The 27,146-nt window shown below is 43.8% G+C and overlaps 1 protein-coding gene across 1 annotated transcript in view; it reads right to left on the reverse strand.

The window, feature by feature from the left end:
* Positions 1 to 12,394: 12,394 nt before the first annotated feature.
* The window catches only part of LOC110197907 (uncharacterized), a 42,527-nt gene continuing 27,775 nt past the window's right edge, over positions 12,395 to 27,146 (reverse strand). Inside the window, 3 exon segments of the mRNA XM_078146446.1 lie at positions 12,395 to 12,950; positions 12,952 to 13,039; positions 13,042 to 14,155. Of these exon segments, the coding sequence (XP_078002572.1) occupies positions 12,638 to 12,950; positions 12,952 to 13,039; positions 13,042 to 14,155 (1,515 nt within the window). The 3' untranslated portion in view covers positions 12,395 to 12,637.

Below are 27,146 nucleotides of genomic sequence, written 5' to 3' on the forward strand. Positions count from 1 at the left end.
AGGTCACACAGCTAGTAAGTGTCAAGTGTTGGGTCTGAGGCCAGATTTGAACTCAGGTCCTCCTGACTTCAGGGCCGGTGCTCTATCCACTGCGCCACCTAGCTGCCCCAAAGTGACACATTTAAATCATTGAATTTTTCAAAAATATCTGACAATTTTGAAAGCCATAAGTCATTGTGAATAAAATTAACAAAATCTGATTTCTGCTCAGTCAAAAATACAATAACTTCATCTTTTAATTTCATTAATCTGTTTAAACTTCACTCTCTTGAGAGGCACCTTACCTCTGCATGTAGTAATAAGCTTTTGTAATCAGCGTCCATGTCTTTACAAAGTTTGGAAACAAATGATTGATAAGGGCATGGTTTTGAATGAAGTTGATGATTGTGACAGCATCAAGAAGCACAACATATAACTCTGGTGATATTTTTTGTCTATGAATGCCTGCGATGGATCATGCAATGAAGAAAAGTAATGTATTCATTGCCATCAGCTTTAACTTTTGCTACAAATCCAATATTTTCACCCATTATTGCTCCAGCACTGTCTGTACTGACCCCAATGCAATTTTTCCACTGTAAACCTTCATTTGTGAAAAATTCATCTACTCTAAGATATATATATCTTACCCTCTTGAGAACCTTTCCAAAGGGTGACAAAATAATATTCCTTATGTATACTTCCTTCATAAACATATCTTACATAAAATGATCCCTGTGCCATGTTAGAAATATCAGTTGTTTCATCTAACCGAATTACAAACTTTGGGCTGCCTTGAAGCCTGATTAATAAGCTGCTGGAATTGGTCATTAGTAATTTCAGAAATTCTTTTGGAAACAGTATCATTTGATAAAATAATTTTATAAATTTCATCCCCATACTTTTCCCCATGAACTATTTCTGACATCTTAATGGCAGCAGATAACATGAGATCTCCTATCACATATGGCTTTCTAGTTTTTGCAACTAATAAGAAGTTTTGTAAGATGCAAGTAAATACATTTAACTGACAGTAACAAATTACTCAAAACATTGTTTTTCTTCATTTGAAGATTTTACAAGTTGTTCAAAATAATCCTTTGGTTTATTGCAGTATGCTACATGTTTGGTATTAAGATGTCATTTTAGTTTTGCTGGTTTCATGCTCTCTGTAGCCAAAACTTCATTACAAATTATGCAAAGAGGTTTTCCCTCACCATCATCTTTATTAGAGGTAAATCTATATTGCAAAAATGATTCAGCATATTTTCTTTTTCTTGTCAATTTAGATGTACTAGAACCTGGTAACAAAGTCTGTGACACATTTTCATCAGTATTTTTACCTCTTCTGTCTAAATTTAGCCACTTATCCATAACTGAGAAATATTTTTGTCCTAACAGAAATAAATATTGCTAATAATTTCTCAAATAAATACTAGCTTTAGTTAATGAAATTACATTTGTTTGTGCTTAATTTAAAATATTGATGTTCACATTTACATACACCTACAGTGAGGATGGTGGAGAAATATTAAAGGGTTTTTGTCTTTACTTGCTGCAATTAAACACGTTTCTGTAAAAGAAGGAGAGAAAAGCAATTCTTAAAATCAACATTCTAACACAATGCAATCCAAATATAAACTAATTTGATACTTACATGCTGAGGAATGATGATAGGAAAATATAAAAGTCTTTATTTTCCATAATTAAACTATTATGTTTCTGTAAGAGCAGAAAACTTTGAACGTACAGTGAAATCACTGCAATCCATAACATGGAATAGTCTCAAGTCTGAGCCGAGGTGTTTCTGCTGAGGCTGCAACTCAGAGTTGCTTTCATTTGCATTTCTCTAATTCTTTGTGATTGAGAGCATTTTTTTCATAGGAGTATTGATAGCTCAGATTTCTTTCTTTGTTGTTTTCAAAGGAAGAAATCCAAGCTATCAACAATCATATGAAAAATATGTTCCACATCTGTAATCACTAATCCAAGTCACTAATAATTAGAAGGATTATCAAAATGGCAAAGATGACAAGAAAGTAAGAATTACAAATGTTAGCAGACTTAAGGAATGTTAGCTACATAGACACTGTTAGTGGAGCAGTGAACTGTCCCTGTCATTTCTGTAAAAACAATTTGGAGCTACACACAAAAAGTTCCTAAAGTGTTCATACTCCTTGAACCAGGAACACCTCTATGAAGTCTACGTGCCAGCAAGATCAAAGAAACAGGAAAAGAAACCAAATGTTCAAAAATATTTTTAGTGGCTCTTTTTGTTATAGCAAAGAATTGGAAAAAGAAGGTACCCATTTATGGCCATGATGGCTGAGAAAATTATGGCATATTAATGTAATTAAATATAATTTTACAAGAAGAAATTCTGAAAGGGGTAAGATGGAGAAACTTATTAAAATGTGTATGAACTGAAGAGTGAAGTGAGGAGAAGCAGCAGAACAAAATATAGAGTGGTAACATTACAAACACAACTTGAACAACTTAAGAACTCAGATAAATAATGCAGTAGCCAGTGAGGAGAGGTGCTTCCCATGCCCTTGCAGAGAGAGGATGGGCTTAGCACATACTGAGGTAGGCATTTTTGGACATAGACAACTGGGGAATTTATTTTGCTTAACTCTATATTTTTTACAAGGGTTTTGTATTATTATTTTTTTCATTTTCAGTCAGAGAGAAAATAAACGTTAATTTAAAAAGAAAATTAAGTTAAAAAAGCTCAAGACAAACATTCTTCAAATTATTAATAATTAGAAAAATGCAAAATAACAACTCTAAGGTTCTACCTGAAATGCACATAAATTGGCAAAGATGTCAAGAAAAGAAAATAGCAAGTGTTGGAGGCTCTTTGGGAAAATAGGCAGACTGATTCACTGTTGGTGAAGCTGTGAAACCCAAAGTCACTACACTGTGTATCCACTTTGACTCAGTGAAAGAAATAATGGGCACATTCCCCTAAAGAAAGCAAAGAAAGAGGAAAATGAGCCAATTATATGAAAATATTAATAACAGCTCCTTTTTTGTTATGGCAAAGTACTGGAAACTAAGGCATGACATCCTTCAAAAAGGGAAAGACTGAATTAATTTTGATAGATGAATGAAATGAAACATTAATGTGCAATTTCAGTGAAACAGGAATGTATGAACTGAGGCAGAGTGAAGTGAGAAGAGCCAAGGGAGTAAGTGATGACAACAACGCAAAGGACAACTTTATTGCGATGGCCAGCCATCTCCAGAGGACTTAGAAAGATCTGCGCTCTCTGCCTTCCTAAAAAGAGGTGACGGATTCAAGATGCAGAAGAAGAAGTACATTTTGGGACATGAATAATATTCGAGTTTGGGTTGGTTTGTTTGCTTGCCTTTTTCACTTGACTGTGTTTGTGATGGAATCCTAATAAAGCTGCCCCCAAGCCCAATATTCTAACTGCCTTATTGGCCCCACTGAACAGAAGGCATATCCTGATTTAACCACACAATCTGGCTTCAATCACACCTCTGGCCCCCAGACTCAATGCAGCCACTGCCCACAGAGCCAATTGACATGTTTGCGCAGGTGTGTCCTTGTGCTCAACCACAATCACCTCATCTACTTAGCTCAAGCCAGGACCACAATGGCTAGCCAATCAGAAAGCAGCAGGACCAGGATGTTTGACCACGGAACCCTAGAAGGGGCCCCTCCCCCATTGCCTAATCCCTTAACAAACCCCTCCTGCCTTTTTCACATTCATGATTTCTGTTGTGTAACCAGCACCATTGCCCTATAAAATTGCCTGTCTTGTCTTACTAAGTTGCTGGTTCCTCTTGGAAGTCAGCCCACTTCGCAGAGCTATCAATCTCCATAAGTGCCTGTACTTGGGATTAGAGATGGCCTGACTCTGAAATCTTTGAGACGGGGCTGCCACAACACATGAAATCACAACACTTCCGTGACGAGAACTCCATTGTTTCTGTTCATTTGGGCGGAGGATTACAGTGTAAGGGGTACTAAGAACAGAACCTCCTCTTCTCCACAAAGAAAAAAAGAAAAGAATGAAATTGAGGGATATGTGTATATGTGATATATAGACACACATCTATACGTATGTGGGTGTACAGACATCATGCTTAACTCCTCATTTATCTTTGGCTCTTCCTACTCCAACGTCCAGCCTCTTGTCCAGGCCTGGTGACTTCCCCTCAGCAGCATCTCTGCAATATCCCCCTTCTCTCCTCTGACTCAGCCCCCACCCCAGGGCAGACCCTCATCACCTCCCATCTGGACCACGGCAGTAGCTGCTGGGAGGTCTGCCCACCTCCAGTCCGTCCTCCATTTAGTTGTCAAAGTGATCTTCCTAAAACACAAATATGACTGTCACCCCCTACTCGGCAAACTGCAGTGCCCCCCCCAATTGCCTCCAGGAGCAAATAGACAATCTTCTATTGGGTATTCAAAGCCCATTGCTCTCATCCTTTCCAGTCCCGGTACACCTTACACTGCCTCATAATGTAGTTTTGGATCCAATGACCCTGGGCTCCTGGCTGTTTCTCACACGGCATCCTCCATCTCCCAACTCCAAGCATTCCCTCTGGCCATCCCCCCTGCCTGGCTCTCCTCATCCCCCGTGCCATCCCCCCTGCCTGGCTCTCCTCATCCCCTGTGCCATCCCCCGTGCCATCCCCCCTGCCTGGCTCTGCTCATCCCCCATGCCAACTTCCCTGCCTGGATCTTATCATCCCTCATGCCATTCCCCATGCCTGGCTGTCCTCATCCCCTGTGCCAGCCCCCCTGCCTGGCTCTCCTCTTCATCCTCACACGTCCTGTCTTCCCTGGCTTCCTTCAAGTCTCAGCTAAGATCCTACGTTGTCCAGGAAGCCTTTCCTCAATCGGAGGGCCGCCTTCTTCTGTTGGTTGCTCTTGGTTATATCAAATGCTGTATCAGACAGGAACTCTAAGTCATTACATCCAAGAGGGAGAACGCCTTCAAAATTGGCAAAAACGACAAAAAGGAAACCACCAATACTTGATTTTTTATTTTAAAATTCACAACCATGAAATAAAATGAGCCATTCTATTATATTTATTATTAAATATAATACATTTTTTACATTTTACATATATACATATACACATATATAATCAGAAAAAGAAGATTACATGTGAAATAATTCCTATTTTTATTGCTTGATTTTCTTTTTGGGATAATAAAAAAAATTAATATGTCACTTACAAAACTGCCCTAATTCCTTCTGGCCTTCCTGCTGTGAGTATTCCAAATATCCAACAAGTTTCCCCTTGTCCTCTTTTTCTAGAGGGGGAGGAAGGGCAATCCTATTCTTAGTGTCCCTCAAAATGCCAAATTTTGTCAAATTTAATTTTTAAGTTAACATTCATTTTCTCCCCCTCTGAACTGATCTTCCCTAAGTGAAAAGGAAAACACACACATGCAACTTCCCCCCCCTTAAGAGTACTTAATTTTTTTTACAATTACATATATAGATAGTTTTCAAAATTCACTTTTATAAGGTTTTGAGTTTCAATTTTTTTCTCCTCCTTTCCTCTACCCTCCCCCCTCTATAAGACAGCATGCAATCTGATAAAGGCTATAAATGTACAATCATATTAAACATATTTCCACATTAGTCATGTGGGGAAAGAAGCATCAGAACAAAAGGGAAAAACCATGAGAAAGAAAAAACAACAAGAAAAGAAAATAGTATTCTTCAACCTGCATTAACACCCCATAATTCTTTCTCTGGATGTGGATAGCATTATCCATCATGAGACTTTTGGAGATGTCTTAGATCCTTGCATTGCTAAGAAGAGCTAAGTCTATCCAAATTAGTCATCATACACTATGGCTGTTACTGTATACAGTGTTCTCCTGGTTCTGCTCATTTCACTCAGCATCAGTCCATACAAGTCTTCCCAGGTTTTTCTGAAGTCTTCCTGCTCATCATTTCTTATAGCACAATAGTATTCTATTACATTCATATACCACAACTCGTTCATCTATTCCTCAATTGATTGACATCCCCTCAATTTCCAATTCTTGGGCACCACAAAAAGAGCTGCCATAAATATTTTTGTACTTGTGGGTCCTTTGGGATACAGCCCTAAAAGTGGTATTGCTGAGTCAAAGGGTATGCATAGTTTTATAGCCCTATGGGCATAGTTCCAAATTGCTCTCCAGAATGGTTGGATCAATTCCCAACTCCACCAACAATGCATTAGTGTCCCAATTTTCCCACATCTCCTCCAACATTTATCATTTTCCTGTTTTGTCATGTTGGCCAGTCTGTTAGGTGTGAGGTGGTACCTCAGAGCTGTTTGAATTTGCATTTCTCTAATCAATAATGATTTAAAGAATTTTTTTTCACATGATCACACATAATTTTCATTTCTTCAACTGAAAACTGCCAGCTCATATCCTTTGACCATTTGCCAATTGGGCAATGACTTGTATTCCTATAAATTTGAATCAATTCTCTATATATTTTAGAAATGAGGCATTTATCAGAAACACTGGCTATAAATTTTCCTCCCAGCTTTCTGCTTTCCTTCTTATCTTGATTGCATTGGCCTTGTGCAAAACCTTTTTAACTTAATATAATTAAAATTACCCATTTCGCATTTCACAATGTTCTCTCTCTTTTTGGTCATAAATTCTTCCCTTCTCCATGGACAAACTATTCTTTGCTCTCCTGGTTTGCTTATACTATAAGCCTTTATATCTAAATCATGTACTCATTTTGACTTGATCTTGGTATACACTGTGACATGCTGGTCTATGCCCAGTTGCTGCCATGCTGTTTTCCAGTTTTCCCAGCAGTTTTTGTCAAATAGTGAGTTCTTATCCCAGAAGCTGGAGTCTTTGGGTTTATCAAAGAGTAAATTACTATAGTCATTGACTAATATGTCTTCTGCACCCAACCTATTCCACTGATCCACCACTCTATTTCTTGGCCAGTACCATGTAGTTTTGATGATTGCCACTTTATAATATAGTTTTAGATCTAGTGATACTAGGCCATCTTCCTTTGCATTCTTTTCATTAATTCTCTTGATATTCTTCACCATTTGTTCTGCCAGATAAATTTTGTTATGATTTTTTCTAGCTCTATAAAAGAATTTTTGGTAGTTTGATTGGTATGGTACTGAATAAGTAAATTAATTTAGGTAGAATTGTCATTTTTACTATATTAGCTCAGCCTACCCATGAACACTTGATATTTTTCCAATTATTTAGATCTGACTTTATTTGTGTGAAAAGTGTTTTGTAATTGTAATAATGTAATTGTAATTTGTAATAGTTCCTGGGTTTGTGTTGGCAGGCAGAATCCCAATGCTAAAAACAAAATAAAGAAAAATAAAGAAATAAAAATGAGCAACTAAAGGAGAAAACTCAACTATAGATAGTTAGTATGGGGATAGAGAAGATCTGGGTTCATATTCAGAGGAAGATAATGGAGCTTAAAAAGGTGAGAAACATCGAATGGGCCCAGGCACAAAAAGAGTTCTTGGAAGAACTTAAAAAGGACTTTAAAAATCAAATAAGAGAGATCGAGGAAAAAGTAGAAAAAAAAAGAACAATCCAAGAAAATCAAGAAAATTATGAAAAGTCGATCAACTAGAAACAGAGAATCAAAAACTTAAGAAAATAATTCCTTGAGAATTGGGGAAGGGAAAGCTAATGACATTCTAAGACACCAAGAAATCATAAAACAAAATCAAAAGAATGATAAAATAGAAGAGAAATTGAAATATCTCATCAGAAAAACAAGTGATCTGAAGAAGAGATCGAGGGGAAATAATATAACAACAGCGGGACTATGTAAAAATTAGACAAAAAAAAAGAATCTTGATAGAATATTACAAGAAACTGTTAAGGAAAACTGCCCTGAAGTTCCAGAACAAGAAAGCAAAATAGAAATAGAAAAAAAAAATCCACTGATCACCACTTGAAAGAGTTCCCAGGAAGAAAACTTACAGGAATATCATAGCCAACTTTCAAAGCTCCCAGCTTAAGAAAATATTGGAAGCCAACAAGAAAAACACAATTTAAATATCATGAAGCTATAATAAGTATTTCACAAGACCTAGCAGCTACTACATTGAAGGACTCTAGGTCTTGGAATGCTATATTCCATAGATCAAAAGAGTTGGGGTTATGACCAAGGGTAACTTACCCAGCAAAGTTAAGTATAATCCTGAATGGGGGAAAAAAGGAAATTTAATGAATTCAAAGACTTTCAAGTTTTTATGGCAAAAACCCCAGCACTTAAAGGAAAATTTGACATAACATCCAGGAGAAATATAAGGTAAACATTAAGGATCAATTATAAGGGACTCAATAAGGTCAAATTGTTTACTCTGTATATGTGAAAATATTAGCAGTAATATTATGATTGTCATCATTATTTGGGTAGTTTGAAAGATGTGGGGATGAGCTGAGTATGATGTGATGATTCTAAAAAATAAAACTGTGTATGGAGAGATAAAAAGGAGTAATTATCTCATACAAATGAGGCATAAAAGGAAAAACTGATACAGAAGAAGCAAGTGGGGAGAGGGCAAGTGGAACCTCACTCTCTTCCTCAGGAATGGGTTATAGAGGGAACAATATTTATATATATATATATATATCTAGAAGGGTACAAAAGTCTTCTAAATTCAGAAAGAAATAAGAGGGCAAGGGTATAGAATGGGGGGAGAGAATAAGGGAGGGACTCTTACAGGGGTGGGTAGGTGAAGGAATTAGAGGGCTAGGTAGCAGGTAGAAGTAAAGCAGAGGAGTGAGGAGGGATAAAATAAATAGGGTGAGGATAGTAAGGAAAACTAGAAGGAGGAAAACACGCAAGTAATTGCAGCTTAGAATGTGAATGGGATGAATTTACCCATAAAAGGAAATGGATAACAGATTAAAAATTTGAATTCAACAATATGTTGCTTTCAGGAAACATCATAAAAATGGGAGATACACACAAAGATAAAATAAAGGGCAGGAATAGAATTCAGCGTGTAAAAAAGAAGCAGGGCCCATAATCATGATTTCAGACAAAGTTAAGATGGATTTCGTCAAACATGAAAAATGGAGAAACTCCTCAGTGTGTCAGCAATATTATTCCATATAGTTTTGGACCACTTAAAAATACCTAGACAGCATAAAATACCTGAGCACATGTCTGCCAAGACAGGCACAGGAACTCTATGAACACAAACGTAAACACTTTCCATGAAAGTAAACTCGGATATAAATAACTGAAGTATAATTTATTGCTGATGAGCAGGTAAAGCCAATATGATTTTTAAAATGACAATTCTAGCTAACTAATCTATTTACTCAAAGTCATCCTAATTAAATTAGAAAAACGTATTTTACTCAGTTAGAAAAAACAATAACAAAGTTCATTTGGAAGAACTAAAGTTCAGGAATTTCAAAGAAACAGGGAAAAAAGATGTCATGCAAGAAAATTTAGCAGTATCAGACCCACCCCCACCCAATCAACCCCGAGGGCCCGTGGAGGGAGAGGGGTGGACTGGACCGGGGTCCAGGAGGGATGAACTGGGGTGTCCGGCGTCGCACGATGGAGGGCAGACGCTCCAGGGGCTGAGGACCCTGAAAGGGAAGGGCGGGGCGGGGCAGGGCGGGGTACCTCCCACCCCAGGAGCCTTCTGGCAGCCCCGCCCCTTCTACCGCAGCCTTCGCTCCTGGGCATGCGCGGCCTCGGGGGACTACATTTCCCAGAAGGCTCCGCGCTGGCTCCGTTTCCGTTTTCTCTGTGCGCTCCCCCCGCCGCCCCTTTCGTGGCTGCCTCATTTTTACTAGTCTAGAGTTCCCCCCCAACCAAAAGAGCCACGGGATCGTAGAGACCTGACCCCCCTACTCCCCGGGACCGGGAGTCTTGAGGGCCCCCCGCCTGGCCCCCGGACCCGGGCGTCTCGAGTCCCTCCCCCTCCTTTGGGCCGCGGGAGCCCTGTGGCTCCCACCCCCACCCCCGGACATTACCGTTCCCACTGCGCCTTCCCTATCCTGCCCCCCTCCGCTGGAACCCAGGAGCCCGCGCCCCCCACCCCAATCCCCCCCAGATCTCCAGAGTCCCGCTCCCTTCCCCCACCGACAGCAGACGTCCGGCCCCTCCCCCGCCCCCACGTCTGGACCGAGGCAGCCCTGCTCCCCCATCGTGCCTCCCCTCCCCCTAGCCTGGCCCTGGCTCAGCCCCCCAAAGCGGGTTCTGCGCCCCCTATTCTGTCTTCCATGCCCTCCAGCACCTACCAGGAGGTCTTGACGTTCCCCTTCCCCCGGGGGTCTCCGCTGTCCCCCACCCCCACCTCTGACCCAGCCAGCATCCGGGGCTTCTGTCCCCCTGCCCCTGACCACCAGACCTCTGCTCTCCCTTACTGACCCCTGCTGAGGGTCTGGGGGTGTCGGGCTGGACTCTGGTCCCCTCCGGAGTTTGGAGGCAGGCTGAGGGGTGGGCAGAGAGGGAGGGGATGCTCCGTGGCTACTTCTAAGATTCATTCGTTCTCCAGACTCCAGACCCCACCCGCTTTCCCCCAGTGTTGTTACTCTCAGGGAGCCTTCCCAGGGATGGGGTCTGTTCCCAAGGAAGCCAAGTCCCCAGCCTGCTTTGATTCTGAGGGCTGGGACCCCTGGCTGCTCACGTGCTCCTGCGGTAGTCGGCAAAAGTGCATGAGGTGCCTACTGTGTGCATCCGCAAAAGTGTAGGAAGTGCCTACTGTAGGAAGGTGCCAGGCTAAGCTAGAGCAATGCCAAAAAGGGCAAAAGACTGCCTGGCCTCACTCAGGAGCTCCCATTCTAACAGGGAACGCCTCATGGAAATGGATATGTGTGTGTGAGAGAGAGATGTGTTTGGGTGTGCATCTCTGTGTGTGTCTATAGAGGGAGGTTATCTCAGGGGGGATGGCGTGGATGCCTGGGGTGACAGGGAGAGACCTCCAGGAGGGGGACCTGAGCTGTGTCCTACAGGGAGCAAGGGTGGCAGGGAGGGGGCTGCATTCTTGCTGCTGCTCCCCCAGGTCACTAACGGCTCTTCCTTCTTTCCCCCTCTGCAGCCTGTGACTGTCCATCCTCCTCCTCTCGCACTTCTACGGTCTGACTCGTCCTCCACGTCCTCTGCCTGGTCTTTAGGTCACACCCACTAAGTCTGTGACCAGGGATGTCCCACCCCGCTCTGCTCTGGATCCTCTTCTCCCTCTTCCACTTCACCTGGGGATCTCATCAGCTCCCACCGATCAGTGATCATCTCTCTGCTGAGCATTCCCAGATCACCCCATCGGGTTCTTCCCTCTCTGCTGACCTCCAGTCTCACATCCCTTAGGTGCCTCTTGGACGTCTCCAACGTAGCCATCTTAAACTCAACACGTCCAAGACTGACCTCACTATCTTTCCCCTCAATGCTCCCTCTTCTAAACTTCCCTATTACCACCGCCGCCCCATTTGCCCAGGCTCACAGCCTAGGTGTCTGCTTGACTCCTACTCATTTATCTTTGGCTCTTCCCACCCCCAAAGTCCAGCCTCTTGTCCAGGCCTGGTGACTTCCCCTCAGCAGCATCTCTGCAATATCCCCCTTCTCTCCTCTGACTCAGCCCCCACCCCAGGGCAGACCCTCATCACCTCCCATCTGGACCATGGCAGTAGCTGCTGGGAGGTCTGCACCTCCAGTCCGTCCTCCATTTAGTTGTCAAAGTGATCTTCCTAAAACACAAATATGACTGTCACCCCCTACTCGGCAAACTGCAGTGCCCCCCCCAATTGCCTCCAGGAGCAAATAGACAATCTTCTATTGGGTATTCAAAGCCCATTGCTCTCATCCTTTCCAGTCCTGGTGCACTGTACACTGCCTCATAATATAGTTTTGGATCCAGTGACCCTGGGCTCCTGGCTGTTTCTCACACAGCATCCTCCATCTCCCAACTCCAGGCATTCCCTCTGGCCATCCCCCATGCCTGGCTCTCCTCATCCCCCATGCCTGGCTGTCCTCATCCCCCATGCCATCCCCCCTGCCTGGCTGTCCTCATCCCCTGTGCCATCCCCCATGTGTGGCTCTCCTCATCCTCCCTGCCTGGCTCTCCTCGTCCCCCCGCCTGGCTCTCCTCGTCCCCCCGCCTGGCTCTCCTTGTCCCCCCTGCCTGGCTCTCCTCATCCCCTGTGCCATCCCCCTGCCTGGCTCTCCTTATCCCCCTGCCTGGCTCTCCTCATCCCTCATGCCATTCCCCCTGCCTGGCTGTCCTCATCCCCTGTGCCATCCCCCATGTGTGGCTCTCCTCATCCCCCCTGCCTGGCTCTCCTCATCCCCCATGCCATCCCCCCTGCCTGGCTCTCCTCATCCCTCATGCCATTCCCCATGCCTGGCTGTCCTCATCCCCTGTGCCATCCCCCCTGCCTGGCTCTCCTCATCCCCCCCTGCCTGGCTCTGCTCATCCCCCATGCTATCCCCCCTGCCTGGATCTTATCATCCCTCCTGCCTGGTCCTCCTCCGCTCCCCATCCCCCCATGCCAGCCCCCATGCTTGGCTGTCCTCTTCATCCTCACACGTCCTGTCTTCCCTGGCTTCCTTTAAGTCTCAGCTAAAATCCCAACTTCTCCAGGAAGCCTTTCCCTATCCCCCTTAATTCTAAGGCCTTTCTTCTGTTGGTTGGCCTCAGTTATATCAAATGTTCATCAGAAATGAACACTAAAACCATTACATCCAAGAGAGAGAATACCTTCAAAATTGGCAAAAAGGACAAAAAGAAAACTATCAATATTTGATTTTTTATTTTAAAATTCACAACCATGAAATAAAATGAGCCCATTCTATCATATTTATTATAACATTTATTATTAAATGTAATACATTTCTTCATCTTCAGCAATATGCATGTCACCACTGAGCATATTCCTAGTTTTCCTCCACTACGAATCCTCTGATACAAAGTAAGATAAGCTCTCTGACTGAAGGTCTTCCCACGCTGAGTCTACATAGAACTTGTCCCCAGAATGCACCTTCTGATGTCTAACCAGCTCTGTACTCCATTTGAATGCCTTTCCTCATTCAGTACAGTGAGAGATTTCTATCTATTATGAATTCTTCTATGGGAAATCAGGGATGACTGTTGCCGGAAGGTTTTACCACATTGATTGCATCCATAAGGTTTCTCTCCAGTGTGGATTCTCTGATGTAGAACAAGATGGGAGCTGAGTCTGAAAGCTTTTCCACATTGATTACATTCATAAGGCTTCTCTCCAGTGTGGATTCTTTGATGGAGAGCAAGTTTGGAGTTGAAGCTGAAAGTCTTTCCACATTGATTACACTCATAAGGTTTCTCTCCAGTGTGAATTCTCTTATGTTCAGCAAGATTGGAGCTCTGTCTGAAACTTTTTCCACATTGGTTACATTTATAAGGTTTCTCTCCAGTGTGGATTCTCTGGTGTTTAGCAAGACTTGAGCTCTGTGTGAAAGCCTTTCCACACTGATTACATTCATAAGGTTTCTCTCCAGTGTGAACTCTTTGGTGTAGAGCAAGATGGGAGGTGTTTGTGAAAGTCTTTCCACACTGGCTACATTCATAAAGTTTCTCTCCAGTGTGGATTCTCTGATGTAGAGCAAGTTTGGAGTTGCACCTGAAAGTCTTTCCACACTGATTACATTCATAAGGTTTCTCGCCAGTGTGGATTTTCTGATGATTAGCAAGACTTGAGCTGTGTCTGAAACTCTTTCCACACTGATTACATTCATAAGGTTTCTCTCCAGTGTGGATTCTCTTGTGTTCAGCAAGATTGGAGCTCTGTCTGAAGCTCTTTCCACACTGATGACATTCATAAGGTTTTTCTCCAGTGTGGATTCTCTGATGTTCAGCAAGACTAGAGCTGTGTCTGAAAGTCTTTCCACATTGATTACACTCATAAGGTTTCTCTCCAGTGTGGATTCTCTGATGTTCAGCAAGACTGGACTTTTGTTTGAAAGTTTTTCTGCAATGATTACATTCATAAAGTTTCTTTCCAGTGTGTCTTCTCTGATGTAAAATAAGGGATGAGGTTTCACTGAAAGTTTTACCACCTTCATGACACTCATGAGAATTCTCTTTAGTATGAATTCTCTGATGGGAAGTAAGGGATGACTGTCGCATAAAGGCTTTACCACATTCATTACATCCATAATATTTTTTTCCATTTTGAATTTTCTGATGGCCAGTGAGCTTTGCATTATGACTGAAGGCCTTCTCACCTTCATTATAGATAGAAAACATTTCTCCAGTATGACTTTTCTGAGATCTAATTAGGTCTGAATTCAAGCTGAAGGCCATCTCACATTGGTAAGTTTGCACTTCAGGAGGCTTCTCATGAGACTCAGCAACGTGTATCTGTCCAGTAGAGCATTCCCTACATCTACCATCCTGAGAACAGTCATTCCCTGAGGTCATTTTCTTACAGTGAATATTGTCTGAATATTGTCTGAAGCTGTTTTCAGCTTTATCAAATTCACAGTGATTCTTCAGTTTTTTCTCGATCTTGATATCAGAGTAACAGATTTCTCTCGAACTGAAGTCACAGTGACCATTTTTCATGAATCTGGGCTGTCGTGATTCTTTCATAGAAATACTCAGCTTGGCAGCAGCCTTCCTCATTTCAAATCTTGTTTCTCCATCTGACGGAAACAAAGAAAGAAATATATATAGTGACACATACACATATACACAAATATATCTTCTTCCCTCCATTGAGAGAAAGTTAACTGACTTAAAAGAAGTCTTCAAAATTAAATGGGCAGAATCAATCATTTGGAAATGCCATTAGTTCACATTCTCAGGATAACTTAATTTGCAAAGAGCTTCACATACAATACCATTGGACTCTCACAATAAATGTGCAACACAGACAGGACCAGCATTCTCATCATATTCCCAATTCAGGCCATGAACTAATAATGACAGAGGGACCTGACCAACATCCCTCCCTGCAGGGGAGATGAAAACTCAAACCCTGTGACTGGGCATGCTCTGTTCACAGTACTAGAAACTATTTTATTATTGAATGTACACTTGTTGTATTTATAAGTGTGCATACAAACCATGGTGTAAGCAGCAGTTTTAACGAGTGCTTGGTGTAAGTAGTATGCTTGGCACGTCTGTAATACCATTTTAGGGGCATTGCTGCACAACTATGAGTTAATGAACAGTATGAGAAATGCACTGTAAAGAATTAATTTGTTTGAGTTCAGACACTTTTGAAATCCAAATTTGTTGGGTTTGCTAAAGCTTTGATTCTTGCCACATTCTGTAGTTAATTTAATTGTGCTTATTAAAAATGGTGATTACAAGTTTGTACTCAACTGTTAGAAAAATAGTTTCTAGGACAAGGCATCACTAAGTTCCCTAGTTGTAGGGAGTGGACCACTATCTCAGCCTGGAATGGAAGGCGATCAGCGCCAAGTACCAGCACCAGGCAATGAGCCCTGAGCCAATCAGGTCCAACCCAGACTTCTGGCAAGTATTTCCCTTCCTAATGACTGTACATCCCTCTAAGTCATCGCCCTTCAGTGGCTGTGTCGGCATCTTTTGGGGGCTTCCCAGAGGTTAAGATTCTGGTTGTCTGCATGACTGTAGGTGCCAAACTTTTGGTGTAAGGAAGCCTTTAAGTAGAGAAGTCTTAGATCTTTGCCCGAGGCTCAGATAAGGTACACAGCTCCTAAGTGGCAGTGGCAGGATTTGAATGCATGTCCTCTCCCAATCATATCCGGTACTCAGGACACTCAGACAAGCTGCCTAAGTTTGGGGTGTGCAGCCAGCCATGGGCATGGATGCTACATATCCAGCAGGACACTGAGAGGAGGGGGCAGGAAATCTCAGGGGAGGGGCTCCTGAGACCCTTGTCTTCTCCCACTAGTGGATGTTAGCTCTGGTCTCCATCGAAACACTACCAACCAGCGTGGACGCCATACCTCTACAGACCTGACGAAACAAGGACCCCACGTTCCCAAGAGGCATGCGACTGCCAGCCCCGCCCAGCCTCCCCCCTCTCCCCATTCCTTTGCAGGACCTCCATACTCTTTCAATTCTTTTGTCAAATACCACTGGTTGACTATACTTATTATTGGGTCATGGCTCTATCTCTTTCTCCATTTTGACCAGTTCTGATGCATCATCACAGTCATTCTTTGTGAATTTCATATGCTAAGCTGAGCAATAGTCAATAGAATTCAACAGAATTTTCAATATTACATCCAGCTTTTCTTATATTGTATTCAGATCCATAGATTTGCCATCTCTGGAACATATACTAAATATTCATATTATTTCATCACCTATGGTGTCTATAGGCATAGTTTAATTTCCCCAGTGATCCTTTTCATTTTTTCTCTTCTCACGTCTAAGACCACATCATGATGGCCAACCTTGTTTTTTCTATTCATCTGAGGCATGCTATATTCCATTATGACCCATCACCCTCTTAGGATAACCATTATCCATTTAAAAAAAATTTATCTTTGAATGCTTCTGCTCCTTAATTTTAAAAAAGCTCAAAATCCTTGTAACAAACACGATTTTTAAAAAATCTAACCACTTGCTATCCAAAAATAATATATCTTATACTGGGCCTTGAGTCTGCCATCCTTTTTTTCAGGAAGTAGACAGCATGCCTTACTATTGGGCCTATTGCAGCCCTTGCCATTTTGTGGTTGATGAACCGTTTGGGGCTTCATAATAATGGTCTAAGGGGTTTGAGTGAAAAATCCTTTAGTAGAAAATAATTGGCCAATTTTGTTATAAATATTTTGAAATAAAAATAAATTAAATGTAAACATATCAACATTTTCCTCTGGGGTGACCAGCACGTACATGTTTCCAGCACAATAGTTTGTGATCAGGCATCCAGTTCTCTGCAAGTTCATGCAGTGATCACATCAAACCCTGACCACCTCCGACTGAGTGCAATGTGGTCTTTCAGATTCTTCCCCAACAGCCAGAAAGGTCTGAAATCCAACTGCAAATCGATTCCCACAGATGGTCACTTTCTTACTGTCACTGCACCAGAGTGGTTCCTTCATTCGCAGGTGACCTTGTAAGCACATCTCATCAGCAGGGTTACATCTCTGCACAGATGGCAGGCTCTTTGGAAACCATGAACACATTACAAGCCATCTTGAAACCATCATGGGCCATCACGGCCGTTCTTATATTGGCAGTCCTTACCTTGGCTCTCACTAGAGTCTTCAGGATATTTTCTGATTTGGACTTGTCCTATACTTATGTTAATACTCTTCAATCAAGCAGATTTCCAAAGGAATTGGCTGGCACCATGGGTCAATCCTTCAGAAGAGTTTTTGTGAGACTATAGCCAGCGTGCCAATGGTAGAAAGAAGAAAGTTATATCTGAAGAGAATCTTTCCTTAGAAAAGTGGTTTTTTAACATATAAACATTATTTGTTTAAAAAAAGCAATACATGTAATTGACCTTTGAGCACATTTGTCATCAACCAATAGAAAACCATATCTTTCCTGAATTACCTAACAATTTGTGTTGTTCATTTTGTTGATGGGATTGAGCTAAAAATAGAAAATTTCCAACTTTCAGCAAGATAACTGGTAAACTACTCCTCCCATGTCCTACCTCATTCATGTGTGAAGGAACATTCTCACTGCATCCTAGTTATAAACCAAAACGCAGCTGGTGGCACAATAGATAGAGAGCTGGGACTGAAGTCAAGAAGACCTGAGTTCCAAAGCCACCTCAGAAACTTACAATAAATGTGACCCTGGGCAAGTCACAGTGTGTCGGTTTGCCTCAGTTTCCTTATCTGTAAAATGAGGATAATAATAGCCCCTACTTCCTAGGATTCTCATGAGAATCAAATGAGATTATATTTTAGAGTTTTAGCACAGATGAGGCCCTATATAATTGTTAGCTATTATTATAACTTTGACTATTTTCTCCTCAACTCTGCCCTCCTTTTTGAGCTGCCAATCTCCTCTCTCCTTGTATTGACTTATGTCCTTGTTGGATGTAATATGTTTTCTCACCAAAATCCTCTCTCTTGCCTGGATCAGCTAAGATTGAGGCTGATGATCTGCTTCTTCTCAAACCATCTTCATGTTTTTATACTAGATTTTCAGCTCCCTGACAACAGGGATTCTCTTTTGCCTTTCTTTGTATCCCCAGAGCTTGGCACAGTGCCTAGAACACAGTAGGCATTGAAGGAACGTTCACTGATGGACTGTCTTGGCCCAGGGCTGATTTAAGATTCTAGCCTCTACCTCAATCCCTGGAATCTAGTCTTTCTTCTTTGGTCACATGCAGGTTCTGGCCTCAGTCCTGCTTTATGTCTCCTTCTTTCACCTTATAACTTACAAGAAGCTACCTTTCTCTGGCCTTCATGTGGATGGGACCCGGCCCGACCAAATACTGGAGATCCCAAAGGCTGCTGGAGGGTCTCCTGCTATGGGGCACCTGGGAATCTCTACCTCCCATTACATTCATATACCGTAACTTCTTCAGCCATTCCCCAAATGATGGGCAATTCCAACAAGAGGCAGAGAACATTATGAAATGCAAAATGGATGACTTTGATCACATTAAATTGAAAAGGTTTCACACAAGGCCAACGCAGCCAAGATTAGAAGGGAAGCAGAAAGCTGGGAAACAATTTTTACAGCCAGTGTCTCTGATAAAGGCCTCATTTCTAAATATATACAGAACAGAGTCAAATTTATAAGAATACAAGTCATTCCCCAGTTGATAGGTGGTGAAAGGACATGAACAGCCAGTTTTCAGAGGAAGAAATTAAAGCTTCAGAAAAACCTGGAAAGACTCGTATGGACTGATGCTGAGCGAAGTGAGCAGAACGAGGAGAACGTTGTACACAGTAACAGCCACGTTGTATGACGACTGACTTTGGTAGACTTAGCTCTTCTCAGCAATGCAAGGCTCTAAGACAACTCCAAAAGACTCATGAGGGAAAATGCTATCCACATCCAGAAAAAGAAATATGAAGTCTGAATGCAAATGGAAGCAGACTATTTGCTCTCCTTTTCTTTTGTTGTTTTGTTTTGTTTCTTCTTTCTCATGGTGCCTCCCATTAGTTCTAATTTTTCTTTACAACACAACTAATGTGAAAATATGCTTAATATGAATGTGTAAGTAGAACCTATATCAGATTACACGCCAACTTAGGGAGTGAGGTGGGAAGGGAGGGGGAGAAAAATTAAAACTCAAAATCTTATGGAAGTGAATGTTGAAAACTAAAAATAAATTAAGTAATAAATAAAAAAAACCCAAAAAAACCCCTCTGGATTCTGGCTCCCAACTTCACTAGTCAATTGAAATGCCTCTCTCCAAAGTTGCCAGTGATCTCCTGATGGCTACGCCAAAAGGCCTTTTCCCAATCCTCATCCTTCTGGACCTCTCTGCAGCTTTCGACACCATCATTCATCCTCTTTTCCTTGATACTCTCTTCACCGTAGGTTTTGGTGACACTCTTTTCTTTGGGTTCTTCTCCTGCCATGTCCAAAACTAACCTCGTTATCTTTCCTCCAACCCTCCCATCTTCCTACTTTCCTAACACTATCCAGGTCCCCCTCCTGATTGTCCGGGCTCATAAAAGAGGTGTCATCCACTGCTCACCATCTCTCACACTCATACCATCATCCCCCCTCCATCTTCAATCTTTTGGAAAGTCCTGTGGATTCCACCTTTGTAACATCTCTTACATACATCCCCCCACCCCCTTCTCTCCCAACACTGCCACCTTCTAGGTTCAGACCCCAATTGCCTCACACCTGTGGTATTGAAAAAGCCTGCTGTTTGATCTCACTGCCTCAAGGGTCTCCCTAGATCAGTCAATCCTCTACCCAGCTGTCAAGTTCATCTTCCTAAGGCTCACATAAGCACCAGGATGACCTAAAATCCTCTGCTGGGCTTAGAGGCCTTCATCATCTGCTCTTCTCCTCCCTTTCCCAGTCTTCTTTCATCTTACTCCCCCTCCACATATAATCCAGTAGCAAAGGCCTCCCTTCTATGCCTGGAACAGGACACACCATCTCCAGTCTCCATAGGCTTTCCAGGGCTTCCTCTCATGCCTAGAATGCTAGCCCTGGCTTCTCTGAAGCCCCAGCCAAAGCCCATCATCCACAATGAGGCTTTTCCAACCCTCCTTAGTCTAAGGGCCTTTCCTCCCTTGACTAGCTCCATCTAACCTGTATGGGGCATGTTTTACATAGCTCTGTCCATGCTGTCTCTCCCCACTGTCTGTGAGCTCCTTAACAACCGAGGATATCCCTCACCATTCTCTGAATCCTTGGAACTTAGCAGGAGGCCTGGCACATAGTAGGCACTTAATAAAGGCTTGTTGACTTGAATAAAGGCTAGGAAAGAGCTTGTATCAGGCAGCTCAGTCCCTTTCTGGAAACCTTCAGGAGAGTTCCATGATCCAGAGCTCCAAACAATGGATATTACAGACTCATACTTTTATCACTAGAAGAGAAGTGAAAGGCCATGGAGTCCAACCCCTTCCTTTCAAAGATGGGGAAACTGAGGGTCAGAGGCTCAGTGACTTGCCCAGGATTCCACTGCTAAAAAGTGTCTGAAAAGCAATTGCAAATTAGGTCGTCCTGCCCCCAAGTCTAGTACTGCCCTCACTGTGTCATGGAGCCACCTCTTGTGATAACAGCCCTCGCAGACCTGCTTTCCTCTCACTCACCTGGATAAGAGGTTCTGGGGTCTTCTAGCTCCATCATCCAAGGTGCTTCCCTTTGTCCAAAATGGGAGATCAAACCTTCCCTGGGAACTGGAAGTCCTGGCATGGGGATAAGGAAGGCATGAGGATGGAGAGCACTTAGCTCTCTCTAGGGAAAGGGGGCATGCAGGAAGGGTCAAAGGGGGGTTCCCAGGACGTCTCAAGAACCTTGAGGTGGATGGGAAGATGGGAAGGAGATCATTTGGAAGCCAGTTTGGAATCAGAAAATTCTGTTTTTTCCATTTCCTTCAGGGAAGGATGGGCTGAATCCAGAGATTCCATTATCTAGAAATTATGAAGCAATGCAGAGAGCCTTTGTCCTAGATTCAGGAAGCTCTGTGTCTCAGACACTTATTAGCAAAGTTCCAAGGCAACTCCCTTAACCTCTGCTTGCCTCAGTTTCCTCAGCTGTAAAATGGGGACAATAAAATCCTCTAACTCACAGGCTTGTTCTGAGGATCAAATTAAATAATGTTTTTGGGCACAGTGCTGGCACACAGTAGGTGCTTATTCCCTTCCCTTCCTTTCCCACCATTTGTGCTGGAATTTTGAGGAAGCAGGAAGGAAGAACAAGGACACACCTGGTATACCAGGCTTCTGAGAGTAAGACTAGGAGCCGTGAGCTACACATTCGTGCTTGTTGACAAGAAGTGCCTTCCAAAGACCTGACCCAAAGGGGAAGAGGCTGCTTTGGGAGGTTGGGGCTTCCTTCACTGCCCATCTCCAAGGAAAAGCTGAGGGGCAGTTTTCAGAAATCTGGCAGAGAAAATTCAGGTTCAGGGAGAGTTTAGACTACATACAACCTTTGGGATCACTTCCAAGTCTGAGATTCTTCAACACTGGTTTGATCTTTGACCTCAGGCTCCCCACAGCCAGTAAGAGGCAGCTTCAGGGGCAACAGAGGACACCCCCAGCTCCCTGTTACACAGTGCAAAGACCTCTTACTGGAAACCAGGCAGCAGGAGGACCCTGTCTCTTGGACAAAAGAGATCTGCATTTTGGCCTTTCCAATCATTGATAAATACTCCAAACCCTGTATATGAGGGAGGGAATGAAGGCAGTTCCTTGGATGGTGAATTCAAAGCTCCAGAGGAAGTGTCCTTACCCAGGGAGAGAGCATTCCGGGCATTCTCCAGCATGACCTCCTTGTACAACTCCTTCTGAGGATGGTCCAAGAGGCCCCACTCCTCCTGGGTGAAGTCCACGGCCACATCCTGGAATGTCACCAGCTCCTAAACCATCAAAAGTCATAGGATTTAGAGCTGAAAGAGACTCCAGACTTCATCGAGTCCAATGCCCATCAATTTACAGGGGGAAACCGGAGCACAGAGAGGGGGTTTGCCCAAAGGTCACACCCTTTACGACTGTCAGAGCCAACACTTAGAGCAATCATCGTGAAAGATCAATGGAATTGGAGAACAGCTTTTGATATTTGCAGTTGGAAGAAAGTTGAGAAATGTGCTGCTATGAACTGCTTCTCCCTATGGAATCAGAGAAGTTATGTGATCTATCAGAGATACACGAGGATCTCTGGAGGAGAAGGAGACAAGGTGAAGGGAAATTTCTCCCTCTTCAGAACAGGCAGAAGTGATATGTCATAAAGAAAATTCCATGAAGTGTTGGGGAAATACTCGCAGGGACTATGTATTCTTGGGGTGGGGGGATAGGTTGTGGGGGGTTTCCTGTGATCCCTGAAAAGAGCATAAAGAAAAAGAAAAGATCTAGTTTATTTCCTGAGGAGCTAAAATAGTCTTATCCAGATGAAACCATGAAGAGGATTCTTAGGAGATATTAATCACAATCTGGACTAAACTGAACAGTATAAGACTATTTCCAGTAAAGGGAAAAAGAGCCATCAATTGTACTGAGGGCTTGAGGTGGCTCTGGGTATGATGTTTCATGGCCAAAACATCTCATGCCTTTGCTTTCATTTATTAATGGCATATGTTTGTTCTTTGTGACATTTAGTTATAAAGAAATGAGTTACCAAGAAGGGGAAAGGAGGTTTCCTTTATTTACTATAAAGGTAATATTTTATTAACCAAGGTTGGGGTTTGATCTAATCCGTAAGAAAGACATTGCCAGTTTCTTCCTTAGGAGCAATAAAGGATCTGAGCTGACCCCCATCTGGAATTTGGCAAGGGTCAAGAGAATGTTTTGCAGCAGACTGATGAACAGCACACAGCACAGCTGGACCAGGTCTGAAAACACGCCGATCCATGGGACGTTGCATCTATTTCTCCTGCCTTGTGCCTGCAGAACACATGGTTGTCCAATGTGCTAGCAATATCATGGTTTTCCATCTCGCTTTCTTCCATCTCCATTATAGATATTGTCATCATTTTTATTTCTTTAAAATAGCAAGTTGATGCTCTCTTTAGAATCTATGTTGATTAAGGAATCCAATCAGTGAAGGAATCGATCGCTCTTTTTTCCACTTTTTAAGATTCCCCAGCTGCCACACACCCTTCCTTTTCACTAGAGCCCCTCGAGTCTTTTTTTGTGCTGTTGAGTCACTTCTGTTATGTCTCTCCACGATCCCATTTAGGATTTCCACGGCAAAGATACTGGTTTGCTGTTTCCTTCTCCAACTCATTTTACAGATGAGGAGACTGAGGCAAACAGGGTTTAAGTGATTTGCCCAGTGTCACACAGCTACTAAGTGTCTGAGGCCAGATTTAAACGCGTGAAGAGGAGTCTTCCCGATTCCAAGCCCTGTGCTCTATCCACTGCACCACCTAGCTGCCCTGTCTCTTGAGTCACTGCTCTTCATTTCACAGCATTTCTTCACAGTGTGGGCTCTCACTGGAGGAAAGCAGTCTTTTGTTGATTGATAACTGGTTACCTAACTCACTCCCAACAGAAACTTCTAAGCTTCTTTTCCTTCTCCATCCTCCCACATCCATCCTTCACCTCCATGAACTCCAAGCCTCCATTTAAGCAGAGTGCTCAGCTCACACATCTCCTCGCTTCTCACAAGGCTGCCCTGCCTTTGGGACATCTCTGACTGATTTCTCTACCGTGCACCAAGAAGCTTATTATTGGGATAACTTCCTCATCCTGGACCATCTTGGTATGGCACGTCATCACCACCCTCTGCCTCTCAGATCACAGGGTGGGGCCGTGAACTTTCATTTAAGGCCAGGGCCCAGCTGGTCCGTCTCATTTCTGACACGGCTGCACGATCTGATTGACTTCTCCACTGTGCCCAGGAGTCTGGGACCTTCTGCCATCCCTCTCCATTTGTCCCCTTCCTGCTGGATGTTGTGTTCTGCATTAGATTGTAAGCTCCTTGAGGGCAGGGACTGTCACTTTTTATATTTGAATTCCCAGGCCTTACCACTGGGCCTGGTACATAGTAGGTGCTTAATAAATATTGATTGACTATTGAGGGAATTGAGGGGATTAGGCGAGCAAGCGGTTAATTGTGGGAATTGAGCGACCCACACTGCCCCATCTTGTGACTCAGTTCTGGAGCTAATTCAGTTTCCTTTCTATTCAATTATGGGCCTGGGCCAACTTCTGTCTTGTGAAAAAACCTTGATTCAATTGTGGCCTTGCCATGCACAGCGGGAAGCTGGATCCGTCTCCGTGCTGCTTAGAGACTCTTAACCAAGGACCTCAGTTATGCTGACCAGAAACCAGTCAGACCCAAAGACCGATGCAATGAGCTTTCTTACAACTGTACATCTCATGCAACCCGCACTCAATTAGTTATTGCTTTCACGTTCCTCTGATTGTTCACAGATACTGGAAGGGAGGGGGAGACTTCTTTTTCTGATTTCAGGGAATTTTAGAAGTTCAGTCTCCCACTCCCAACTTGGAAAGTTCCTAATACTTCATCCAACTATAAATCAGGTTCCCTAATATTGTACTGTTTCCTTTTAATTAATTGGCCTTATTCGATTAATAGCTTTAATGTATAAACATCTGTCTCCCCCTGTGTTCAGGCCTAAGGTGAGGAGGTCTGTCCCGGTTTCTTGGGCAATTGGCATGGATTGCTGAATAAGTCAACATGCTCAGAAGACCAAACCTTTGTTTCTGTCATTTTACTTTCACTCAGCACACTGGTGACCACCCAACTCTCATCTCAGCACCTTGGCCTTACTGTCCTTTCACAACTACAGCCATTCAGGCTGAGCCAGCTCTGCTGCTGCCTCCTTTCAGACTCTCCAACATGATGGCCAGTCTCCTAAACTCACCCCATCCAAAAGAGAACTTATCACCTTCCCTCTTAGTGCCAAAGGCAATGTCATACTCCCACCAACCTGGCGTCATTCTCAACTCCCATTTCTCTCCCCCCCTTATCCAGTCAGTTGCCAAGGCCTGTGAATTGTACCCTGCAACCTCTCTCAAATACACCCCCTTCTCTCCTGTGATGCTGCAACCACCGTGGTATGGCTTTCATCGACTCACCCTTGGACTGTTGCTATGGCCTGCTGCGGGGTCAGCTGGCCTCAAGGCTGCCCCCACTCCAGTGCAGCCTCCCTTTGGTCCACAAAGTAATTCTCCTAAATGACAAGTCTGATCACATGACTCCTCTACTCTACAAACTTCAGAATCCAATACAAATTCCCTTGCACTCAAAGCCCGTCACAACCTCGACATCACCTGACATTCCGGTCTTCTTCAAGCTTGATTTCCTGCCTTCTACTCATTGATCCAGTGACAGTGGCCTCCTTGCTACTCCAAGAAGAAGGCACTCCAGCTTTTGGTTCAGGGCAGCATCTGAACTCAGTTCTTCCTCACTCCAGACCCAGCTCTCTAGCCATTGGCCCCCTGCTGCCTACAAAGACCCATGTGAGTAGAAGATGTTAATCTCACAGGGGAAGGCACCAGCTGCTTGGGGATCAGAAAAGCTTCCTGGAAAAGGATCATTTCAGCTGAGTCTTGAAGGAAGCCCAAGATTCTTTATTTGTTTAATTTACTGTAAATGTAATGACCACCCCAAACAGGGGAAGTATTCCCACAGACAAAGCAGAAGGGAAAAAGGATGCTCAGGGTGAAATCATGAATCACTATCAGCTTCAGCTTCTTTTTAATAGTAAATAACACATCCTCATGTTCCCTTCAAAGATATGGCTTGTCCATGTGTCTTCCCCAAAGTTCTTCTCTTTCCTCCTGGGAATGTTAACAAATGCTGTAATGACCCTTTTTTCTTTTTTGGGGGGGGCAGGGTGGAGATCAGGGAAATGAGTGTGGAGAAGACGACCCCTAGCTAAAGGAAGCTGGTGAATCTGTGGACAGAATGCTGGGCCTGGAGTCAGGAAGATCTGAGTTCAAATTCAGACTCAGACAATTACCTGCACCGTACTTGCCTGGCTCCATCCTGGGTTACCTTGGAACACAGGAGACACCACGAAACCAGCCCCAAGCCCCTTTCAGTCTTCTTATGCCATACTCCCTGCCTCCTCCTCTCTGACCCAGGGATACCAGCCTCCTGGCTGATCCTTGACCAGACCCTCCATCCCTGACCCTGTGCCTTCCCAATGGCTGTCTCTCATGCTTGGAATGCCCTCCCCCTCACCTGGGCCTCCTGGCTTCCTTCACGTCTCAGCTAAAATCTCACCTTCTGAAAACAAGCTTTTCCTGGACCCTGACACTGCCAGAGCCTTCCCATCCACACTGTACAGAGCTTGTGTGGACACAGCTGCAGACACGTCTCCCCCATCAGACTGGGGGCTCCCTGAGGGCAGGGACTGGTTTTCCTTCCTCTGTATCCCCAGTAGGTTAGCACAGGGTCTCTACCCTTTCTAAATGCTTGTGGACTTCACCTAAGAGCTGGTAAATGAGTATGATTCAGAGAGATCTGGGAAGACATGTGTGAGCTGAGGTAGGAGGACATGAGCAGAACCAGCAGGACCATTTCTGCTCTGCCGACAGCACTGCAGAGGACAAGAGCTGGGGGAGCCGTCAGGGCTCTGCTCCAGGCCTGCCCAGACAAGCCTCCCGGGAAAAGGGCCCTGGAGCTTCTATTCCTAGAAGAGAGAGCTTAGCCACAAGAAACAGAGGTTGGGGGAGTTAAATGGTGGAGGGGGGTGGTAGGCATGGAAGAAGAGAGCAAAGACATGATGCCTACAGAACAGAAACTACCGAGTGAAGTGGTCATCGTTGTGAGTCAGAGATGAAGAAGGCGAACAGGGAGGACAGCACCTGGGAGGGGGGGAACGTGGGGGAAAGGGGTACTTAGTGCACACGATGCCAAAGTGCCAATGAATCAGTTCAAAACACAGGAGGGCGCAGGGCAGTTTCCTGCCTATTTTTGTAAAGAAACGGTCCATAGGTAGGGATGGCCAGCTGCGTAGACAAGCCTCTGGGTCTGTGGAAATGGCCAAGTCTGAGGGCAGAGTGCACTCACCTGGGCTGGGGGTCTGCGGCTCCCAGGGGCCATTCCCTCAGGTTCCAGGCTCCCTGCTGGGTCAGGCCTTGGTCTTCTGCAGGCT

Source organism: Phascolarctos cinereus, unplaced genomic scaffold (assembly GCF_003287225.1).
Source record: "Phascolarctos cinereus isolate Bilbo 61053 unplaced genomic scaffold, phaCin_HiC Scaffold_726;HRSCAF=1367, whole genome shotgun sequence".
Taxonomy (NCBI): domain Eukaryota; kingdom Metazoa; phylum Chordata; class Mammalia; order Diprotodontia; family Phascolarctidae; genus Phascolarctos; species Phascolarctos cinereus.